This window comes from Xiphophorus couchianus, chromosome 4, assembly GCF_001444195.1.
Source record: "Xiphophorus couchianus chromosome 4, X_couchianus-1.0, whole genome shotgun sequence".
Lineage (NCBI taxonomy): Eukaryota > Metazoa > Chordata > Actinopteri > Cyprinodontiformes > Poeciliidae > Xiphophorus > Xiphophorus couchianus.
Window position 1 is genome coordinate 22,017,098 of NC_040231.1, and position 21,059 is coordinate 22,038,156.

General features: G+C 39.5%; 1 protein-coding gene across 3 annotated transcripts in view; it reads left to right on the forward strand.

The window, feature by feature from the left end:
* The first annotated feature begins 347 nt into the window (after positions 1-347).
* pcdh17 (protocadherin 17) overlaps positions 348-21,059 on the forward strand; it is a 62,403-nt gene continuing 41,691 nt past the window's right edge. For 2 of the 3 annotated variants that reach the window (XM_028015261.1, XM_028015262.1), the window contains exons 1-2: positions 349-1,058; positions 1,828-4,623. In XM_028015261.1, coding sequence (XP_027871062.1) covers positions 2,128-4,623 — 2,496 coding nt within the window. In that variant the 5' untranslated portion in view covers positions 349-1,058; positions 1,828-2,127. Of the gene's footprint in view, positions 1,059-1,827; positions 4,624-21,059 lie in introns of all 3 variants that reach the window. The other variant, XM_028015264.1, reaches the window with a different exon arrangement.

A 21,059-nucleotide genomic window follows, 5' to 3' on the forward strand; every position in this document is an offset into this window, starting at 1 on the left:
TTAACTATGCCACTAATTTTAAAAAGGAGACGTGGATATTATTTATTCAGTTAGCGGGAAAGGGAATTAACTGGTGTGTTTCTCTTCCTCCCAGTCTAACTGAAATTTCAAACCACTTGGGCTTGGCCTCAGCACATCCGTTGGTGACCGTGGTCAACGCACCGTTTCCTTTATTGTAGCCCCGCACAACAATGAAGTGTGATATTTGAAAAAAGACAGATCCGCCACCGGTGAACTAAGACCCACCAATCATTTGTAGTCTGTACCCACGGCGACTTTTGAATCCCTCCTTCTCTTCCCACCTCTTCAAATTCATTGGCTGCCACAGGAGTAGCGACAATGTTTAATGCACCATGCGGTGTCCGGAGTCCAGTCAGTGAGAGGAAGCGCTTGCTGTGCTTAGGGCTGTGTTACGTGCTGAAAATAGTAAGTGATGACTTGGCTTGAGTAGTTTAAAAAAAAAATCAAAATTTTCTCTGACAGCAGCATGGAGACTTATCCTAAAATGCGGCATTGTTGCTGACCACTTCCACAGCAGCTGTCCGTCTGTCTTTGCGCACTTTGACGGGGGGACGACGCACAAGGACAAAATGCCACTACGGGAATCACTAACTCTGAGCTGTCTCGGACGTGGGGAGAGAACACCGATCGCCCTTTAAATGTCCACTGTGGATATCGGCTACCTTTCCACACATCTGGATTCTTCTTTCTTTTACACAGTAATTTTGACAACAGTTTTCCATCCTGAAGAACAGTGACTCACTGCAGGCAGAGGGCGAGCCGCTGCATCCTAATCAGACAGGAGAGAGGTCTTCAGCTCATTGACATTACAGTCATACTTTGGAGCACTTTTTTTTTTTTTTATTTCTACTGCGCTGTACTGTAGAGTGCGTGTGCATCGGAGGCTTGTGGCTTTCCTTCTTCACGGAGGAGAAGAAGGATACGGGTGGTACCTTTAGTGAAGTGGAAATTAAACAATCTCTTCATCGCACTGGAATTGACTGTTTTGATTTTTTTTACTGTTACCCTTTTGAACTAGCGAAACAGTTTCTCCCGTGGTAAGATTGTGTTTTTTTATATATTCTTTGTGTCTTATCCGCTTTCGTGATTTTCCACCTGAAGCTCTTACTGTTGCTCATTTTCAAACCGGTGTTATTCCCTAACCTTTTCCCGTACACCCCGACGCAACAGCTTCTCTCAAGGACTGTTGAGCGTTAGAGAGAAGCAGAGTTGAGGAAACGGAGAGCAGCAGTGGAGAGAATTAAACGGCTGTGCTGAGATGTTGGCAGCTCATTTCTGACTTTTTACAAGGCTCATTTTAAATATCCGGATTATGCGGATTTGTTAATGCGCGTAAGAAGATAATTTTATATTCACTCCTTCAAATAGCCCTTACAATAGGCCATCCTCAGTTTTACGCCTGCGGCGTTACCGCATTATTAAAGTTGCCCTGTTACACTTCAGTCAGCACCCTCAACAAATGTATGGGTCATTATCTCTCTGGGGTCAAATGATGCATGCACACCACATATAGATTTGAAACTGCCTGCAGAGTCTTGGATTTTGTTATGTATAGACTGCAGGAGAATACTTGCTGCATGTGTATTTATGGGGCTGAGCGCCTTCCAAGGTTAACCAATTAACAATCTTCTCCCATAATTGTGTAGATGAATTACACATGAGCTGTGTCTCATTTTTGGCTTGGCAGTGAATCTGATTTCTTCTGATTTCTCTCTGGCAGGGTGGCTTGTAGCTCATTTTGTTTTTATTTGATTTACTAATTGATTTTCACATAACATGTTTTTTTTTCTCCTTTTCCTTTCTTAGGTGATATGAGTGAACACTTACAATGACTATTCTGTTGGAGTCTGGATCTCGATTATTGTTAAGATGAGTCTGGGTGCTCAGCTGAATATAAATTAGGCATTCAGTACCACAGATTGCTTGCTGAGGAGAGAAAGCAACAAAGCAAAGACAATCTACAGTGACAAATGTCAAGACATCACATGATGAACTGGACTCTTTTCTTTACCCGTCGTGATAGAAGTATCAAATCTGAACAGAATATCAACAGGTCACAGATAGAATAATCACTGCAAAGATTTAAGCAGCTTTTACTGAGTGGAGATGCATCTTTCTATTTTCTTTTTCCTCCTGTTGTGGGCTCAAGCCTTGACATTGAAAAACTTGAATTACTCTGTCCCGGAGGAACAGGGACCAGGAACAGTGATTGGGAACATTGCCAAAGATGCCAGGCTTGGACTCGAACAGATTGGGCCGGGAGGACAGGGTAAGAAAGCCAACTTTAGGGTGTTGGAGAACTCAGCCCCACATCTTATCGACGTGGACCCCCAAAGCGGACTGCTGTACACAAAGCAGCGCATCGACAGGGAAACATTGTGTAAGAGAAACCCCAAGTGCCAGCTCTCCATGGAGGTGTTTGCCAATGACAAGGAGATATGCATGATAAAAATAGATATTCAGGACATCAATGACAACTCACCCGTTTTTCCTTCTGATCAAATTGACATCGACATTTCTGAAAATGCAGTGCCAGGGACACGCTTTCCTCTGACCAGTGCACATGACCCTGATGCAGGGGAAAATGGCCTAAAAACGTATCAAATAACTCGCGATGACTACAATCTCTTTTCATTGGAGGTAAAATCCCGAGGGGATGGGACCAAATTCCCAGAATTAGTCATTCAGCGTCCACTGGACAGAGAAGAACGAAGCCATCACACTCTCATTTTGTCAGCCACTGATGGTGGAGAATATCCTAGATCAGGTACAATGCAGATAAATGTTAAAGTTATAGATTCCAACGATAACAGTCCAGTATTTGATCAATCTTCATATGTTGTAGAAATTCCTGAAAATTCACCTCCTGGAAAAGTCTTAATTGATTTAAATGCTACAGACCCTGATGAGGGAAACAATGGTCAAGTAGTTTATTCGTTTAGTGGCTATGCTCCTGAGAGAATCCGTGAGCTATTCTCAATAGATTCTAGAACAGGAGTCATAAAGATTCAGGGGGAAATTGATTATGAAGAGAGCTCAGTTATCGAGATTGACGTCCAGGCAAAAGATCTAGGTCCCAATCCAATCCCGGGCCACTGTAAAGTCACCGTTAAAGTACTTGACAGGAATGATAACTGGCCATCTATAGGCTTTGTGTCTGTGAGACAGGGGGCCATCAGTGAAGCAGCACCCCCAGGCACTGTCATTGCTCTGGTCCGTGTCACAGACAAGGACGCTGGAAGAAATGGGCAGCTCCAGTGCAAGGTGTTGGGTAATGTCCCTTTTAAACTTGAGGAGAACTATGATAACTTCTACACAGTGGTTACAGACAGGCCCCTGGACAGAGAGGTGCAGGATGAATACAACGTTACTATTGTAGCCAAAGACAATGGCATTCCTCCTTTAAACTCCACAAAATCTTTTACGGTGAAGATTCTTGATGAGAACGATAATGTTCCTCGTTTCACCAAGTCAGTCTACCTACTTCAAATTCCTGAGAACAACATCCCTGGGGAGTACCTAGGTTCAGTTCTGGCACATGACCCAGATCTAGGCCAGAATGGCACTGTGTACTACAGTATTATCAACTCCAACGTGAGTGGGGGTGATGTCAACACCTATGTTAATGTAAATGCCGCAAACGGAGCCATCTATGCTGTAAGATCTTTTAACTATGAGCAAATAAAGTATTTTGACTTCAAAGTTCTTGCTAAAGACGCAGGATCTCCACACTTAGAGAGCAATGCTACTGTGCGCATTAGTGTCTTGGACGTCAACGACAACATCCCTGTCATAGTTTTGCCGCTTCTCCAGAATGACACAGCTGAAATCCATGTTCCACGAAATGTTGGAGTTGGCTACATTGTTACCACAGTGAGAGCAGTAGATAATGACTATGGTGAGAGTGGAAGACTCACCTATGAAATTTCAGATGGCAATGAAGAACACCTCTTTGAGATTGATCCTATAACTGGGGAGGTGCGAACGGCTCACCCTTTCTGGGATGATGTAAGTCCCATTGTTGAGTTGATCATTCGTGTATCAGACCACGGCAAGCCAACTCTAACTGCCGCTGCCAGACTCATTGTCAAGGCTTCCAACGGGCGTCCTCCAGATGGACTTCCACACATGAAAGACAATCAAAACTGGGACATGTCACTGCCTCTTATTGTGACTCTGAGCATCATATCTATCATGCTTCTAGCTGCCATGGTGACCATAGCAATCAAGTGCAAGCGGGAGAACAAGGAAATTCGTACTTATAATTGTCGCATTGCAGAGTACTCGCACCCACAGCTGGGTAAAGGCAAGAAGAAAAAGATCAACAAGAACGACATCATGCTGGTGCAAAGCGAAGTGGAGGAGCGGGATGCCATGAATGTGATGAATGTGGTAAGCAGCCCTTCCCTGGCCACCTCTCCCATGTACTTTGACTATCAGACACGCCTGCCACTCAGCTCACCAAGGTCAGAGGTCATGTACCTCAAACCCACTGCCAATAACCTCAGCGTGCCCCAAAGCCACGTGGGATGCCACACCAGCTTCACAGGCCCAGTCACCAGCACTACAGACACACCTACTAACCGCATGTCCATCATACAGGTAAGAGAAATTGCATTCTTCTCCACTGTGGTACCATCGTTTTTAGATCACAAGCTGCACAAAGCTCCCATTTCCCACATCGCCACTTACTTTTGTTTCTTTAAATGAAAAAAAAGGCAAGGACAGACAGTGGCAGAGCGACCCAGGAGCAGTGATAAAAAAAAAAGATGCAAGGGAGGGGTGAGCATTAGAAGGATTAAACTGCCATTCTGGTGCTTACATAGAACGGAGCCGATGACATCAACGCAAATCTGTTGTGCCGGAAATATGTGACAACAACTTTTATTTATTTTCTTAGATCAGCTTCTGTGCAGTTGTTTTTATATCACTTTAATGTTTTCTGTTCTTGTAGGAGAAAGCAATTTATCCCAGAAACTAAAATATTATATTGTTCTATAATTGTAATCTGACTATAAAACAGGCATTACCCCTATTTCTTATTCCTAATGCCAATTTAAATTACTAAAGAATTACCTACAAAAAACACAACCATGTATTTAGTATGCAATGCATTTAGTTGGTTAAAACAACAGCTTATATGAAGAGGAAACTATCTCTAATATGTATGTCTTAGTATGACATTCTATTCTACAGTTTCTTTCATACTTATTCTAGTGGTTTTAATTCCTGGCGATAAGGAGATTGTACTTATTTTCTTGACTACTTTATACGTCTTTGTGCCAAGTAGTAGGGTACATAAGCTTCCAACGTGATAAGTTCTCAAAGTCTTTGACCGTAAGCCCATTAAAGGTCTGTCGTGGTCGACAAGGATTAAACCCAGCTTAAGCTAGTGGTGTATTCCACGACACCTAATGGGCAGTCACAGTGAAGTTAACCAATGTCTTGTTTTCTTACTATTGTTCCAGTTTTGGTTGATATCTGTCCCTTCTAAATGTAGTTTTGATGGGTGTTGTTTCTATTATCTGGGTTAATTATTTTGCTATTTGATAAAGGCCTTAATTTATATTCCCCAAATATAGCACAAATTTATTCTCCATATTTATTATGTTCAGCTACTTCTTATTCAGAACAGATGTAATCTTGGAGCACTATATATAGAAAAAATAAACAGGTGCAATTTAAAACCAGTTATGCTTATTATCTCCACTTATCCTCTGAGACTTCAACTATCATAGTCTAGGTTACGCTGCTTGCAGGGAACAACCCTGATGGAGTTTGGGATGATGACTGCGATCATTTACCAGGAAAGAAGGCAAATGTCTGTTGTTCTGTCTCACATTCTTTGCCCTCCTTCTATTATGAACTGACTCTGAAGGCCAGAGGTCAGCACAAAGACCGTTAATGCTTTCTGTTATGAGGGACAAAATAATTGCTGGTCCATTCCACAGACAGTTTCCCTGCTAATCTACTCATGATGAATTGGACTGCATTAGGCTGTCTTACACTTGTTTATTAATGTTCTTCTCCTTAACTGTTAAAGGCAAAAATTAAACAACAAAAAAACAAGAGGGATCACCACACTCTACAGTGCCTTGTTTATGGAAGGTCCCTTCAACGTATGGGTGCTTTATTGTATTATTCAATAGAAACCTGTGTTGAGGGAGATGGCCTGAGGCATTAAGTTTCTTCAGAAGCTGTACAGAAACATATCAGTTTCTTCCCTCCTCCTTCCTCCTACCCTCACTCCATTCGCATGGACAGTAAGTAACCTGAGTCAGGAAAGTGTCTATGGTAAAAATGTCAGGAAACAAAGACAGAATTCCCCTTCTATCGATCCAAGGCCTCTCGGCCCATCTGTCACTGTGGTTGCCACAGTGGTGTGGCTGAGTAGGAAAAACAAATGAATAGATGAATAAACCGGATGAACATATCACCTCTTCACAAGGGCACCTTTGTGGTGCTGGCTGCATCTGTGCATTGTGGAGCAATATTAACTGCCTGCAATGTGTGGTCTTCATCTGTAGAGCTGGTTTACACAAATAATATTTTATAGTGGTGCACTAGGAGAGGGGCTGAGATGGTGTTTAGCTTGAATAGAGGAATGATATAAAGAATTCAGCAAAGCTCCACTTTCCTTATTATCCTCATCACCATGCAAGGACATTACATAGTGGAGAATATTGTCATTCGTAAACAGAATTCCCTAGAAGAGATGGATGATATACAGCGAAGCCTAATTCCGCTTAAGGCGTAAAAGGAAATTACTGTGTGTGGAATCAATAATAAAACCAGTCTGTAGCAAAATTCCTCGGGGTTCAGGATGAATGGACTGTAATATTTTTGCTTAACAGAGCCTGTGCTAAAAGTGACTGGAAATGGATTCAGATTCACCAAACTGGAAGTCACTTACTGACTTGTTTAGAGGCTCTCCTTTTTAAGTCTTCATTGTGACCACATTTTAAAACTCTGCTTTGTCAAACAGAAGATGCTGCACTTATGTAAACTTGTGTATTATTTCTTGTATAAAAAAACTTAATGTTATGTCTGTGAGACATAACTCTTGTGAATAAGATACGAGTGGCTCTGTAAAAAAGGCTGTAAAAGCTGCCTGTAGGTGGCGGTATTCTGCCTTTTGTGGGGTAGCATTGACAAGAGAGTGGCAAGAAAACTGGGCTCCAGTATATACTGACTTGTCACTCGTCAGTTTATTAAAAGAGTTCTGCTCTATCAAGAAAGGATATATGTGGAATCATCAGCTTTAGGAGTTTTTTTAAAAGCAGCCTCTCTTACAGCATTCATCTGCTACAGGTCTGATTGACATTCACTGAACTTATGACAGTGAATCCATGATATCGATGGTTCATTTAGGAATACATGTTGCTAGAAGAAAAAAAAATCACCGTCTGCTCTCTCTCTCTCTCTCTCTCTCTCTCTCTCTCTCTATATATATATATATATATATGTATATATAATTTTTTTGTTGTTGTTTTTTTCTTTTTAAGGTGTTAAAGGAATTTACTCTGAATGGAATCAGAGTAATAAAGCCAGTCTCTAGCGAAATCCCTGAGGGTTCAGGAAACATGGACTGCAATATTGGCCACACATACACAAATATGTGTGTGTGGCAGGAAAAGGAACTTTTAAGTGATGTGATTGTGACCATTAAAGTTGCGTATTTACTCTGCTTGGGATTTTTCACTCTTTTGATCTGTTTAGGTTGAGAATATGCATGCCAACATTTTAACTGGAGCAGATGTTGAGAATGGATGCTTCGAGGGATGGTCTTACTCTGCATAATTTAGGGAGATTGTGTGTGTTCGTGTGTGGGTGTAGTGTCATTGTGTATTCCAGGCATGTGATTTAAGCCTTTAGCTGGCAGGCTCCGTGACAGAGCCCCTCTCTTTTATGAGTGTGACAATGTTGCGTTTGTCCGAACCTTGAAACACCCTTCCTCCAAGAGACACACACGCGCATACAGACACACACACACGTAGGTCTGTTTTTTTTAAGGATTCAACCAAAACGTCTTATCCAAGCCTCAGTGGTATATTGTATTGAAATTGCTCCCACACTTCAGTAGCCACTGAGCCAATGAATAGAAAAGCACTCTTTATTTCATTTTTCTCTCCTTTCATCTTTCGATAACTCTTTTGGTCTGAAGCTTCCTACAGAGTAAGTATAGTAAACATGTATATACTCAAACCTGCTGTCAGGTTTTGCAGTATAACAACAAAATGTGTAGGCAATTATGGCAAATAAGAAACACTTCGAGAAACCTTTTGCAATTTGTGTTTATTTGTCCCCTTGTGGGCCTACTAAGTCTCTAAGACAGATCTGTTTTATTTTATTCGCCTGTACATAAAGAAATATTATCTTGCCTTGGGGTTTATTTTTGTATTTCTTCAAATAAACCTGCCCCTACTGTACATAACACACCACGATGAAATATTAAATTATTAATAAACACCTTTATGTCTCTTCATGCTACCCAAAGCTGATATGATAGATACAACTGGGAGGAAGTGCAGTCAAACCAAAGAGTGTTGCTCTGGGGAATAACTCCAAGTTATTTGATCTCTTTTCCCAACACGCACAAGTTTGGATAATGTGTATATTTTTATTTTATTTGCAACCGTCGCTAGTGTTTAATAGTAATCGTTGAAAAAGGGCTTGTTTCCATATAGATGCCTTCAGAGTGGTTAGAAGTGGCAGCGGCTGTGCAAAGCAGAGCATAAAGCTGTATTTGCATCCTCCTTCATTAATTAATCATGATGTTTAACAAATCAGAGCTAAAGCAGAAGATGTCACAATAAACATCAGAGGTCTCCGGCTACTTGTTTATGAACCGGACCAAATGAGGATAACTGAACTCAGAGAAAGTGGGGAACCAGAAGATACTCGCTGGCTGATATAGGCAGAATTTGAGTGCTTATTTGAGACATTATGAGACAGCGAGAGAAGGAGAGAGAGAGACAGAGGGCAGTGTAGTAGCCTCTCAAATAGCCAATCAGTTTCCACTCTCCGATGTAGGAATTGTATTTAAGTTTTATGAAAGATGGAGAGCAGAAAATTAGGTCTGATTGCAATGTGCATCACCCATGTCTTTTATCTTCCCACATTCATTACATAAACAGATATTATAAGCACACTGAAAGTTTGTTTGAGATTTAACGCAGCTTTAGAAAGGAATGTTTTATTTATTTCCTGTTTTCAAAAATCCCAGTAACCATGCTAAATAATTTATCTGTTGGCTCCATACTTCGCTCACCACTACTTACAATTTCCCCTTGTAACTAAAAACAAACTTCACATGCTGTAGACAGATATGGACTGGTTTGTTGGTGACCCACTGGATGCGGAGGAAGCGCTCTCCATATGGACTCCGCACTTAGCTGTGCTGCATAATTTCATTAGTTTAACAGACCTCCCAACTTGGCAAGGCAGGCCAACAAAGGAATTTTTATTTTTTTGGTAGCGTAATGAAAGACACAGGAAATGAGCACACAAGTCACCCTTCATGATAGCCAGATTGACCGGACACATTAACCAATTTTCTTGGCTCAGTAGGAAACAGCCAATTGGAGATGACATGAGCTTGATAATAAAACTGCGGCTTGTTAGTGAATGCTTGCTCTCTTATTGTGTGGTGGTGTATGCCTAGCTGTGTTAGAGACAGAGGGGAAGAGGATGATGAAGATTTTTATGCCTAATTCAGCACCATTTTGCTTGACATACATTTAACTGAGAGACTAGGAAAGTTTTATACAACTATTTACTATTCCATGAAGCCAAGCACACTTCTTTCTTTATTTCTGGATGCTGTCTTGTCCAGCACTCTCTTGTTTGCCAGACCTTGTTGATAGCATATTTCTGTTATGCTGCAGGTGCACTCCTACACAGGATACATTTCAGCGTTTTGTACCTGAGAATACATCTACTGTAATGTTTTTATTTATTTATTTTTTTGCATAATTTAAGATGTTTCCTGTGAGAAAAAAATAATATTTTGTCAAAAAAAATCCACATGCTGCCACTCAGCTTGGTGCTGCTGGCATTGTGCTGAGAGGGAGAGGAGATGAAAGAACAAAACATAACCTTCACAGCAAAGGAATCTGTGATTCAACTGCCACGCGTCTACCTGTATTTCTGCGCGGACGTGTGTGTGTGCACACAACCTCGCACCTGTGCTACCACCAGCAGAGCTCTGAAGCACAGGTCTTGCTGGTTTCCCCAGAACGTAATGGTCTTCTCTGTTGAGGCCGCCTGTCCCCTGTAGGTTCTGGATCCCTGCCGACGTCCTTACACTTGGCTTTTTAAGTAACAGGTGGGCCTTAGATGGAACTGAAGACAGGCTCAGATAGGAATGACCACACATTAATGTGCAACAAAATGCACGACACACAAGGGGTCGCCTAGGTGTACAGAGCATGGTGATGTATTCTTTGAACTGCCAGCAACTGGGTCTCCTTGCTGTAAATCAAACGCTCTCAAAGTCAAACAAAGTAGAGTCCGCTCTGCTGTGCCTTGGCTCCGGTCCAGCCTGAGAGAGCTTTTATTTCTGCCACATCTTCTTTCACTGTGCCCCCCAGGCATGTGCTGTAGAAACAACACGTAGCTCAAAGAATGAGTTATGTGAAACTGTTCTCACCTTCTATCTCATTAGTATAAGAGAAATGATTTATCCCCCTCTGCCTGAATGTCTCGCTCTCTCTCCTTGTCCTTGCCTTTTACAGTTCAGCTCTTCTTCAGCTTCATCAGTAATGTGATTAATTGTTTGGAGGCATATATCATGCATACCATCTCATTTGCTATAATTGAACCTAACTGCATGTCAAAACAAGCTGTTATAAAATGACTCCCTCTCCCTCATACAATCACAGGAGTACATTACTGGCCGGTTACAAATAGGAAATTACGATTTCCCTCGCAATTTGTGTGCAATCGTATCTGAGTTTGTGCACAGTGTGTGTGAGAGATTGTGAAACTGAAATGAGAGAGATCCTCCCGTTCTCTTCTGTTGCTGCGTATATCTATCGCACAGCTTGAAATTTGACCCGCGTGTCTATAGCCCTGAGTGTGCATGAGAGAAATCGAGAAGCGGCTGTGTATTGGAGTGTTGATGGAAATAGAGGCGAATGGTCCCACACTCTAAGATGCTATTGCCTAAACAAAGAGCCACTAAGTGGTGGGAGCACAAGATTTGTTGTCAAACCTTGACGGTCTCTGTTCTTAGTGGTAGCAGTGGCAACGCTAAGTGCTAAAGGCATATTGAAAATTGTTTTATTTCACCAGTCTTATCTTCGTCTGTTGTACCACACAGATGTACTGAATTGGCCCCTTGCTGGGTTTATGTCTTAGCAAGAAATCTTTTTGGGTCCTTTAGCATTCTGATCAATGGCTGGTTTGCTCCGTTTCTTATTGATTTTTACTCTGTTTGGTACTGACTTACTGTTTTTCATTATCTTGCGCTCTTAGCATTGTTAAGTAAAAAAAAAAACCTAGAGCTCTTGGTTTTTGCCTTCAATTTTAGGATTTCTTTTCTTTCTCTCAGCCCTTGTCATCTCAGATAAGCATAGCAATTGCTCATGTTACAGACGACCCAAGCCAAATTTATAATGATGAGATTATGTTGTCAACGGTACAGGGTGTATATGTCTGCTGTATTGATCTGTGCAAAGTCCTAATAAATGAAGTACCACAATGGAAGCTTTGGCTCACTAATAACTCTGAACAGATCTTGCTATTTATATACTCTCAACACTGCTTAGATGATGGATGGATCTTTTTCCGTTTTCCTCTTGTATCTTTTTTATGCCCTGTCTCAATTAATCCCTCCTCTTCCTTTTTTCCCCTCCCCTGTTTGAGGTCATAGCAACATGCTTGACCGAAATGCTTGCAGGTGGAGAGACATGGGTGCTGCCAATCAGACAGAATCCAAGGGCGGTAGAGCAGGGCAAAAACAAGTTAGCAACGCCTTTGTGCATGTGTGTTAGCGTGTGTAGGGGTGTGCGTGTGTGTGTGTCTTAAAAAGGCTGAGGTTTGAAGCAGGGTCTCTCTATGTATTTGAAGAGAAGGTCAGGAGGATTTAGAAGCTCCGATTATGTGTGATTGTTTCTTCAGTGGGCTAGCTGATTAACACCAAAGCTGCTCTGCCAGATCCTTGACGCTCCATAGAGACACTTAAAAGAGACAGAGAGAAACATACATCCAACACTCTGACAATAGAGCATTATCCCAAAGCTTGTTTTCCTGCTTTTCCCCAGGAGCAAGAATAGCTTCCACCCTGTCTTCCATTGTGTCTTATTCAGGCTCAACCTTTTACTAAAATATTACACCCCCTATTGACCCTATAAGTCACCTTGTTATAAAAGTACCTCAATGTATTTTGTGTCTGTTTGAGTATTCATTGAGAGGGAGTGAGGACAAGAAGGCCTTTATGTGTGTCGGCATGCATTGGTGTATGTATTAATGTGAGACCCATGCATTCAGTCTGTGTCAATATTTGTGTGTTTCTTTGTGTCTGGCCTTGGTATTGGGCTTTTGGGAAGCCTCTAAAAAGCCCTTTCATCCACAGAATGGCACACCCCCCCTCCTCCATTCAATTGGAATAATTGTATTCTTTATTGTTTTGTTCACAAGCTCTCAGCTTCTGTCTTGTTTATCAGCAGAGAAGCCAATAATTTTTGGATTATTTCTTTGCAGGAGAAAAACTAAATAAATCTGCAAAATAAGAGGACTTAATGAAATCAGTTTACAAGTGTAATTATTGTATGCTGAAGCTAAACACTGGGTCACAATATGTTTATTTAACAATTATCCCTAACACAGAATCACGCAGCTGTTTATTGACTTCATCCTAAAGATGCCTCTTTCTGCTCTGGTTCCTTTGTAGTGAAAAGATATAATAATTCCTGATTACTCACACAAATTGCCCATTTTCTGAGATGGGAAATAATTCTGATAATGCCAAAGAATTCGACCCATTTTATTTATACTTAGCTTTAAGTAATAATTGCTGCTTGGTCCAGCGTTGATAGGTCGGCGGTGATGAGCGGGACGCGCCGACTGGATGATGCAGGTGGGGCTAAAGAGTCTTCCAGTTTGAATTTGCGCCTAGGCTTCATTTCTCCTCCAGTCTTTTCTTTAGACTGGAATTAACTACTTTTGGGAGAAAGTAAGGGCAACAGAGAAAGATGAAAACATGCGCCTCCTTTGTAAAGCTTCATAAGGCTGTTGCAAACATTCCAGAAAAAAAAACAAAAAAAAAGATCATAATTCATGTTTAAAGGTCCAAATTTAATTTCCAGATAGATTAGTAAATCAATTTTATAAATTTGTGTACATCTTGAAAAGAAATAAAACTTTATGCCTACAGTTGGTTGTCTGTGAGCCTAATCAGCTTAATTTTGGACATTAAAACAAAATGAGCTGCCTAATTTTATTAGAAAATATAACTTAAACATAATTATTTCTATTACTTTCCGTGCCTCGAAGAAGAAAATGTGTTGTTTTGTTTTTTGGTTTTGTTTTTTGTGGATCCTTTCTTCAGAAATTGAGTTCTTTGTTTTGAATGGCCCATTTTTTACACATGGTGTCATGGCAGCATACAGTGGTGGGTTTAAGTCTTCTGTTGAGCTAGCAGAACATGCCAAGCAGTAAGGCATGCACTCTGTCCAGATTGGCTTGCTATTTGGTCTGAACTCTGATCAGTTTTGTTTTGAGAATAGCTGATTTTAGCTTGTCATTTTTTTCAAATTGAGAAATTTACATATTTCCACCCGGTGATGTGAATTATATTAAAACATTTTATCAGTGAGATGTATCTTTAGTGTTTCCGTATCCCTTAGTCATAACTTAAATGAAAAACAATAACAACTAAAAACACAAGTCACAGTAGATAAACAATGGGGAGAAACACTTATCTATATCCATCTACTCCATAAAGTTAAATTCCAAGTCTGAATCTTAAGGCAGCAAACTTAGTTCCATGTTAGTAAGAAAAATCCAAAGGTATCAGACTGCACACCAGCACAACCTAACCTGAAAATTAATGAGTTTATTAATCTACATTTAACATACAAAATGGAAACTGTAAACAAGATTCTAAAGAAAAGCAACATATGTCCTGACTGAAATAAATAAACACGTGGTGTAGTTGAGTTTTTTTTTTTTTTTTTTACTACAGGTTTTATTTTCTTTATGTAGATACCAAAGTGGTTTCAGTATTCTGAAAAGTTTCAGAAACAAAGTGAATACACCCGTATTTACCTTGAAGAGAATTGTATAAAGGCGTAACTCCCTGTTTACTTATTGCAGCAAATATGCATTATGCATGTCTCTCTTTATGACTAAGTACAATGTCTTTTTGTATGATGACAATATATTACCTCAAGCTGGACCTTCTCAGCTGAGTTTGCTTTGGAATAATGAGGGTTTAGCAGGATCAGTGTGGATTCTAGGCTTTAGATAACTTCAGTTCAAACAGTTGTCACTATTAATGAGCAAGTAATAGAGGATTAGTAGCCCTGGCTCTAAAATTTCATACTGTCCTCTCACTTTTGTGTGTTCTCTAGATAATTTTAAATGTAACTGATGAATGTGGCATCAAGGAGAATCCTCTATCTCTCATTTCTGACATGTTTTATTCGATGTTTCATATTTTTCTTCATTAATAATCAAAAGACTGGTCCTACGCATCTCAGACAAGCTAGTAAAATCTGTCTGTATACAAATGTCTCATGTAGTTGTTCTTTTTTGTTTTAATGTTTCATTTACATTTCTTGTGCTGTAATGAAGAATTGTATTTATTTGAAAAGTCATATTTATCATGTACTCCTGGGGCCAAACAGCAAGTTATGGGGGAGGAGGGTATTCTCCCCTTATGACAATCTTAGGACGTTCCGACCTCCTGTGTGGTGTGTTACGTAGAACGTCGGGGCCGCTCCGATCTAAAGTCGGGCATATTCAACATGGATTGTCTTGGCCCTTTTATGGCAGCCTGTGGGATTTGCCCTGACTAGGAACGAGAACGCAGCCTGTTGAATGTGACAGGTGGCCAATCAGAAAGTACGGTGACATAAGCACGGAGGGGAAATCTCAAACAGCTAACATTGCGCAACTAAGAGCCTGGTATGGTGCATAGTGCAGCAAATAGAGCGGCTGCTCCCGCAGTCTTTTATCCAAGGTTTTTTTCTTTTTCTTAGGTCTTTTAACATGAGTCCACAAACCATCACTATTGCTTCTACATCGTCGGACATGTTTGTTACTCTAAATTGACGTATGGTATGGTGGGGGGTTTTACGGGATTTTCTTCAGGAATCAGGATGTTTGTGAGTGAAATCGGTTTGTGCCATATGGCTGGACACACGAACCGATTGAACCTGTGTGTTCACAGAGGTTTGGAAAATCAGCCGACAACTTTTAAATCGTGCCGTGTGAACTCGACCTAAAACTCACAAGCTCTACTCTCCTCTCGACCACTGCCCTAACGCTCTCTGACTCTGTCGCTATGGTAACATTTACATATCTCTTCAAAATACGATACAGATGCGCCACAAAAACGAATATTTTGCTTTCATGAAAATTTTATCTCACGATAACGACAAATTCCCCTTCGCAAAGAAGCTTTCCAAAGACATATGATCTGTTTCTTACTCATTTTGCTGCTTGTGAGCTCAATGTTGGCGCGCAAGACGTAACTAAGAGAATCTGGTTAAAGGATTTTCAAAATAAAAGCTCCTCCAGACTCAAATAATGCATAAAACTGAAATATTTAACTATTTCTTGTGCGGCCCGGAACCAATTGGTCCACCTACCGGTACCGGCCCGGGGTTGGGGATGACTAGTTTACAGGTTCAGTCTTAACCAAAAATTACCTCACATTTAAGGCTAGAGCTATTACCATGAAATATAATCATTTAATATTTTTGTTTACTTGTTTTTATTCCTAAGGTCTGGCAGGTCCACACAATAGGACTGCCTAAACAGCTTTTTGTCCCAACATTATGACTAATAGAAGTGCACACACATAAGCATGCAGTCACACAAACAGGCTAATGCAGAATCATGCACAGATTAGCTCACACATGTAGACACCAACTCCCTGGTCTGGTAGAAGAGCATTATGACTTCTCATTCGGCCCCAAAAACCCTAGGGTCAGTCATATGAATTCACTCAATTTGAATTTAGTTTGCAGCTTGTTAGGCTATGAATTGTGCCAGTGCCACCCAGATGAAATTTGAATTAATTTTTCTGCTTGAATATCCCACTCACATGGCATTTTAGTGATCCCACAGTCTGCTTGCCCGAAGACAAATGTACAGCAGCTTGTGAAGGAGTGGATTTTTGCAATTTTCTACACTTATGACTTGTTTGTCATGCAAACCATAAACTAACAGAATTAAATTGATGTTGATTTTTGCTTTACAAAACAAGAATCATTTGCTTAAATTAAATCTAAAATTAGGCGAAACATTTGGGTTTCATTTGATTCACACAGAAGAAACTATTTGCTCCTGTGAGCTATAACCCACTCTGTTATGTACTGATGGAGAAAAAAACAGCAAAATGGGATTTGGGATTTTTAAAAACACTTATTTATACTGAAGGCAAAAAATGCAAAAGGCTTAAAGTATGTCTGTGCCTATCAGTATGCAGGGAATACATTGCACTGTCATCTCAATAGCACTATCTACTATGATTCCTGAAGATTGAAATAGTCTTTACTTGCTATTTTGTTCAAATGTTAATTGAGATATATCATGTCACTGATTTAAAATGTGACAAGTACTTATAATTTGTCATGCCATCTCCTTCACAACATGCCACCCTGGGCGGTTGCCTATATCACATATCAGAAACCACCACTGCTAGTGACAATAAAAATGATCTTGGACAAAGATTTGTCCAAGTAATGGCTGTTGTGGACTGTGATGGAGCTTTGTGGTTGCAGTCTCTCAACATTAATAACATTCTTTTACCAATTAATGTGTTCAGGCTTGGTCTCCTTTCTGCATTGGAATCATAATGTGAAGTCCAGTAGGTAAGCTCTAGCCTTATGCTATGCTTCCTTTGCACTTTATAAAGCACAAAACTGAATAAAATAGGCAATATATAACAGAAATACCAAAACGTACCTCCACCATGCTACTGCTGATTATAATTTGAAGCTTTTTGGAGTACACCACCAACAACAACATAAAAACATTTTCCACTTTATTTTAATAGACTGTACATTTTAAAATAAAGCGTTATTTAATATTTAGTCCATGCAGATGAAAGTAATTAAAGTAATGGAGAGCATTGAAGTGAAGACACTTGCTTACATAACATGTATTTTGATATCCAGGGGTTACCTAATTTTCAGCTCTTGTCTTAACAAAATAACAGTGGCATGGGCCCAGGTTATCGCTGGTTCAAATATGGTTAAAGTTGACTTATTAGCAGTAAAGCTCCATAATAAGTTAATTAAGAATGGACATATAATAAACAGCTTGATCCACCATTTTACATTTTTCTTTTCTGTTTTATACATTTTGTATAAAACAGAAATTAGCCCAATAATCCTTAAAGGAGTTTTATCTTTTTAAGCCACTAGCAGTGAGCATTCAGATGTTTTTTATGTACAGTTCAACATGTGTCTACATGACTTGTGATTTGGTAGAAATTATATGCAAGTCTTACAAAGTCAGGTAAGTTACTGAGGTAATAATTCAAACATACAACTAAGAATCTAAGGTTTCTCAGCTTTGTGTGGAAAGGATTGTGTTCTTACATTGAAATTTTTAATAGCACAAGACTTTCTTCTAGTCTGAAGAAAGATTAGAAGAATTTGGTAAGCGGACAGATACTTTTATCATCTTTCAAAGGTGTCTGTCTCCTCCCTCTATTCTTGAATGCATTCATTCAATATCATAAACTATTTAATGAGATTAGCTTCACAGAAGTGTGTGGGTAAGCATCACCCCCTCAAAGCCAGAAGACCACCAATTCAATTTCCGTTTGGGTTTTTTTGGTGTGTACTTCCCATGTGTTCTCCTTTTGAATCCACTTTAGTCTCCTCCCACAGTCTTATCTGAAGTTAACCTCAGGTTTGAGTGCAGGGTTAGTTGTGTCATAATATGATATAGTGATGACCTCCATGGCACAAATCCTAGTTTGATGATTTTCAGAGTAGATATGGAGTTTTGCATAAAATAGGGACCAGACAGACCATCTTGCTTCAATTTTAGAAAAAAGCAACATTGTGTGTTCGTGACTCATGGTGTTTTTCCAATTTTGCAGCTTATTGTAATCTTTACCCAAGGGGATGCTGGTCCACATCATGATTTATGGGTAATGATGTTCTTCATAGTTAGATAGGGAGAATCCTTTAAAAACCTGCTTAATCATCCTATTAATGAATCAATTACATGCAAAGAAGTTAAAAGAAAAAAATGTAATATATTTTTGTTGTCCAAAGTAATCAGATTATTATGTATTTTCCTTGATTATAAAGAGAACACATTGTCTTGAGGGTAGAAGAATAATTAATTCTTCATTGTAATCTGAAGTGTAGCCTCATGATGCCGATAAGATCAAGTTAAAGTTTAACAGTTCTTTAGTGACAGTCTGTCAGACACAGGGGTGTTAATCCACCAGTGTTCTTTCCTTGCTCTTTAAAACTCATTTAGTTTTCAATATTAAATGACAAACTTTATTACAAATGGATGAAGTGCTTTACAAAAAAAAGCTCTTAAAACTGATGAACCCTCATACACTGTTACTGTCAAAGGCAAATGCAGCTATTCGGATTGTGCCGAAAACTATAAATGAGACTAAAGCAGCTATTTGGAGACAGAAGTGAAAAGTATATGTGTATGTTTGCCCGGGATCCACTTCAAATGGAATAATAGATTATCAGTAACTGCACTGACTGTCCTGTTTGTTTTTCACTTGTAAGTTTAGATAGGCTTGAAAAAAAAAAAAAAACATAAGCCAACTTTTCTCCACTGCATCTTCCACTCTATATTTGTATATATTTCAAATGAAGTTCTTTCTTAATAACAGCAGCCGTGCCACTAAGCACGCACAATGAATTCTACTTGTTTGTTGTTTACCAGGATGTCAAAAGGGAGCCCTAATGATACTTTGTGGTCATTGAAAGGGACTCCATGTTAATCATGAATACTGAATCGAGGAATTAATCAGCAAGCAAGAAGTCGTGTCCTTTATATAGATTAATAAAAAAGTCACCAGAGTGCTTCTTAGACCAATTTAATAAAGGAAAAGGTACCATTCCCAACACGTAAAAAAACCCCCCAAAAAAACAAATCTCTTAAAATGATGAGACAATGATTTACAAGGTATGAGTGCCGAGTTAGATTGAATTTGCCAGCTTTATAATAAAGGAGCTTCTTACAAATAGCCCCAAGGTAGTTCTATAATAAACACAGATGATACTTCTACACCACAGCAGCGTTAACAGATGATTCTTTGTTTGTCTTTATTTACTTTGTCTTGTGTTAGATTTGTTGTAATGTCAGATTCACTGCAGCTAGTGATGAGCAGCAGATAAGAGATTGTAAGAAGGATCTGATTTAATGACTCATTTCTTTGGGTGGAACAAATAATCAATATTTTCTGTTACGGTCTCAAGTGATGTTTTATCATTACATCGGTGCTAGTTTCACATCATTTTTCTCTTGCTATACTGAGGAGTTCTTTTCATAATTTGCTGGTATTGCAGAGAAAAATCTGGGAAACATGAATGTAGCTGTCAAATGCCAATTGGAAAAATGAAAATTTCTGTAATAGATACATACAAAGGATTCATTAATGTACATCTACCAAGTCTGCTACAAAGGAGTTTACATCAAGTATTAGCTCATTTGTTTCCATTAGCGTTACAGTAACTTGCCACATATCACAAACATTGTGATAGGAAGTAAGGCATGTTAGCTATTTTAAGCACTACAGCATATCATTCTGCAGCTGCACGTATCTGTACATATACCTCACTGATATCAATAATGTCAAGCCTGAAACAAATCGTATTATTTTTTTTTAAAAAGGTTCTCTGCTGCTACATTGCTTTAAAGAACACATTTTAAGATTTTTCAGGTTTTCTGAAGGACCCATGTGATTTAGATGACTAAACCTACAAACTAACTGTTTTATTATAGCTGTACTCAAACGCTTGCTGAGCATGCATGCTCGATTTTAGCTCTGCCTCGTGTCATTTATGTAGCCGCACTTGTTCACACTTGGGAATTACCAGTTGAAGTGCTATTTTGGACCTTTGTCAACAACACAGCTCTCCCAGGCATCTTAGAATTATGCTTGAGGTTGTGTTTGAGGGTTGCTGACATATAATAGAATTGAAACCAGGAGAGAATATTGGAGCACATTCAGTTTTTTTCTTCATAGTAACACTTGTTACTTGTTTTGCAATTGTTTAAGATATGAGTTTTAAAAATGTGGGGGAGCTAGGCCCCTCTACATTGTTGCTAGAATGTCTTCAAACCTTTGGCTGTCGCTATACTTGATGTTCCATTCAGACATGTTTCACTGATGTTGTGGGGTTTATTTGCTTTATCTTGCTTTACCACATGATGTGAGGCTTTTGTTGCTTTGTCAGTTACAGTGCTACAAGTATGAACTACTTTCTGCTGTAGTCGAAGTTTGTTTAGCCTCCTGTAACAAAAACCCCCGAGGCAACACATTGGCTGTGGGGTATCTTCATATCCATCCCATGAAAATTTCCTCCATCATCATCATACTGTTTTGCTTGGCCCAGACTCTATCTTCTTATTCAACATAGCTTTAGGTTGTAGCAACTCATCAATTTTATCTATGGTATAGGCTTGGTGAAGTTGACTAAATGTTTGCTGTTACTTTTTCTGGGTAATTTGCTTTTAAAACGCACCCTGACATCCTAGGGCTAAACAGCATGTGAAAGACTTGTAATGATCTCCTCAGAGCTGTATCAGTGTAATGAATTTAAAGCCACTTTCAGACATTCCCTGCTTTCCATCAAATGTGACAACAAGCAAAT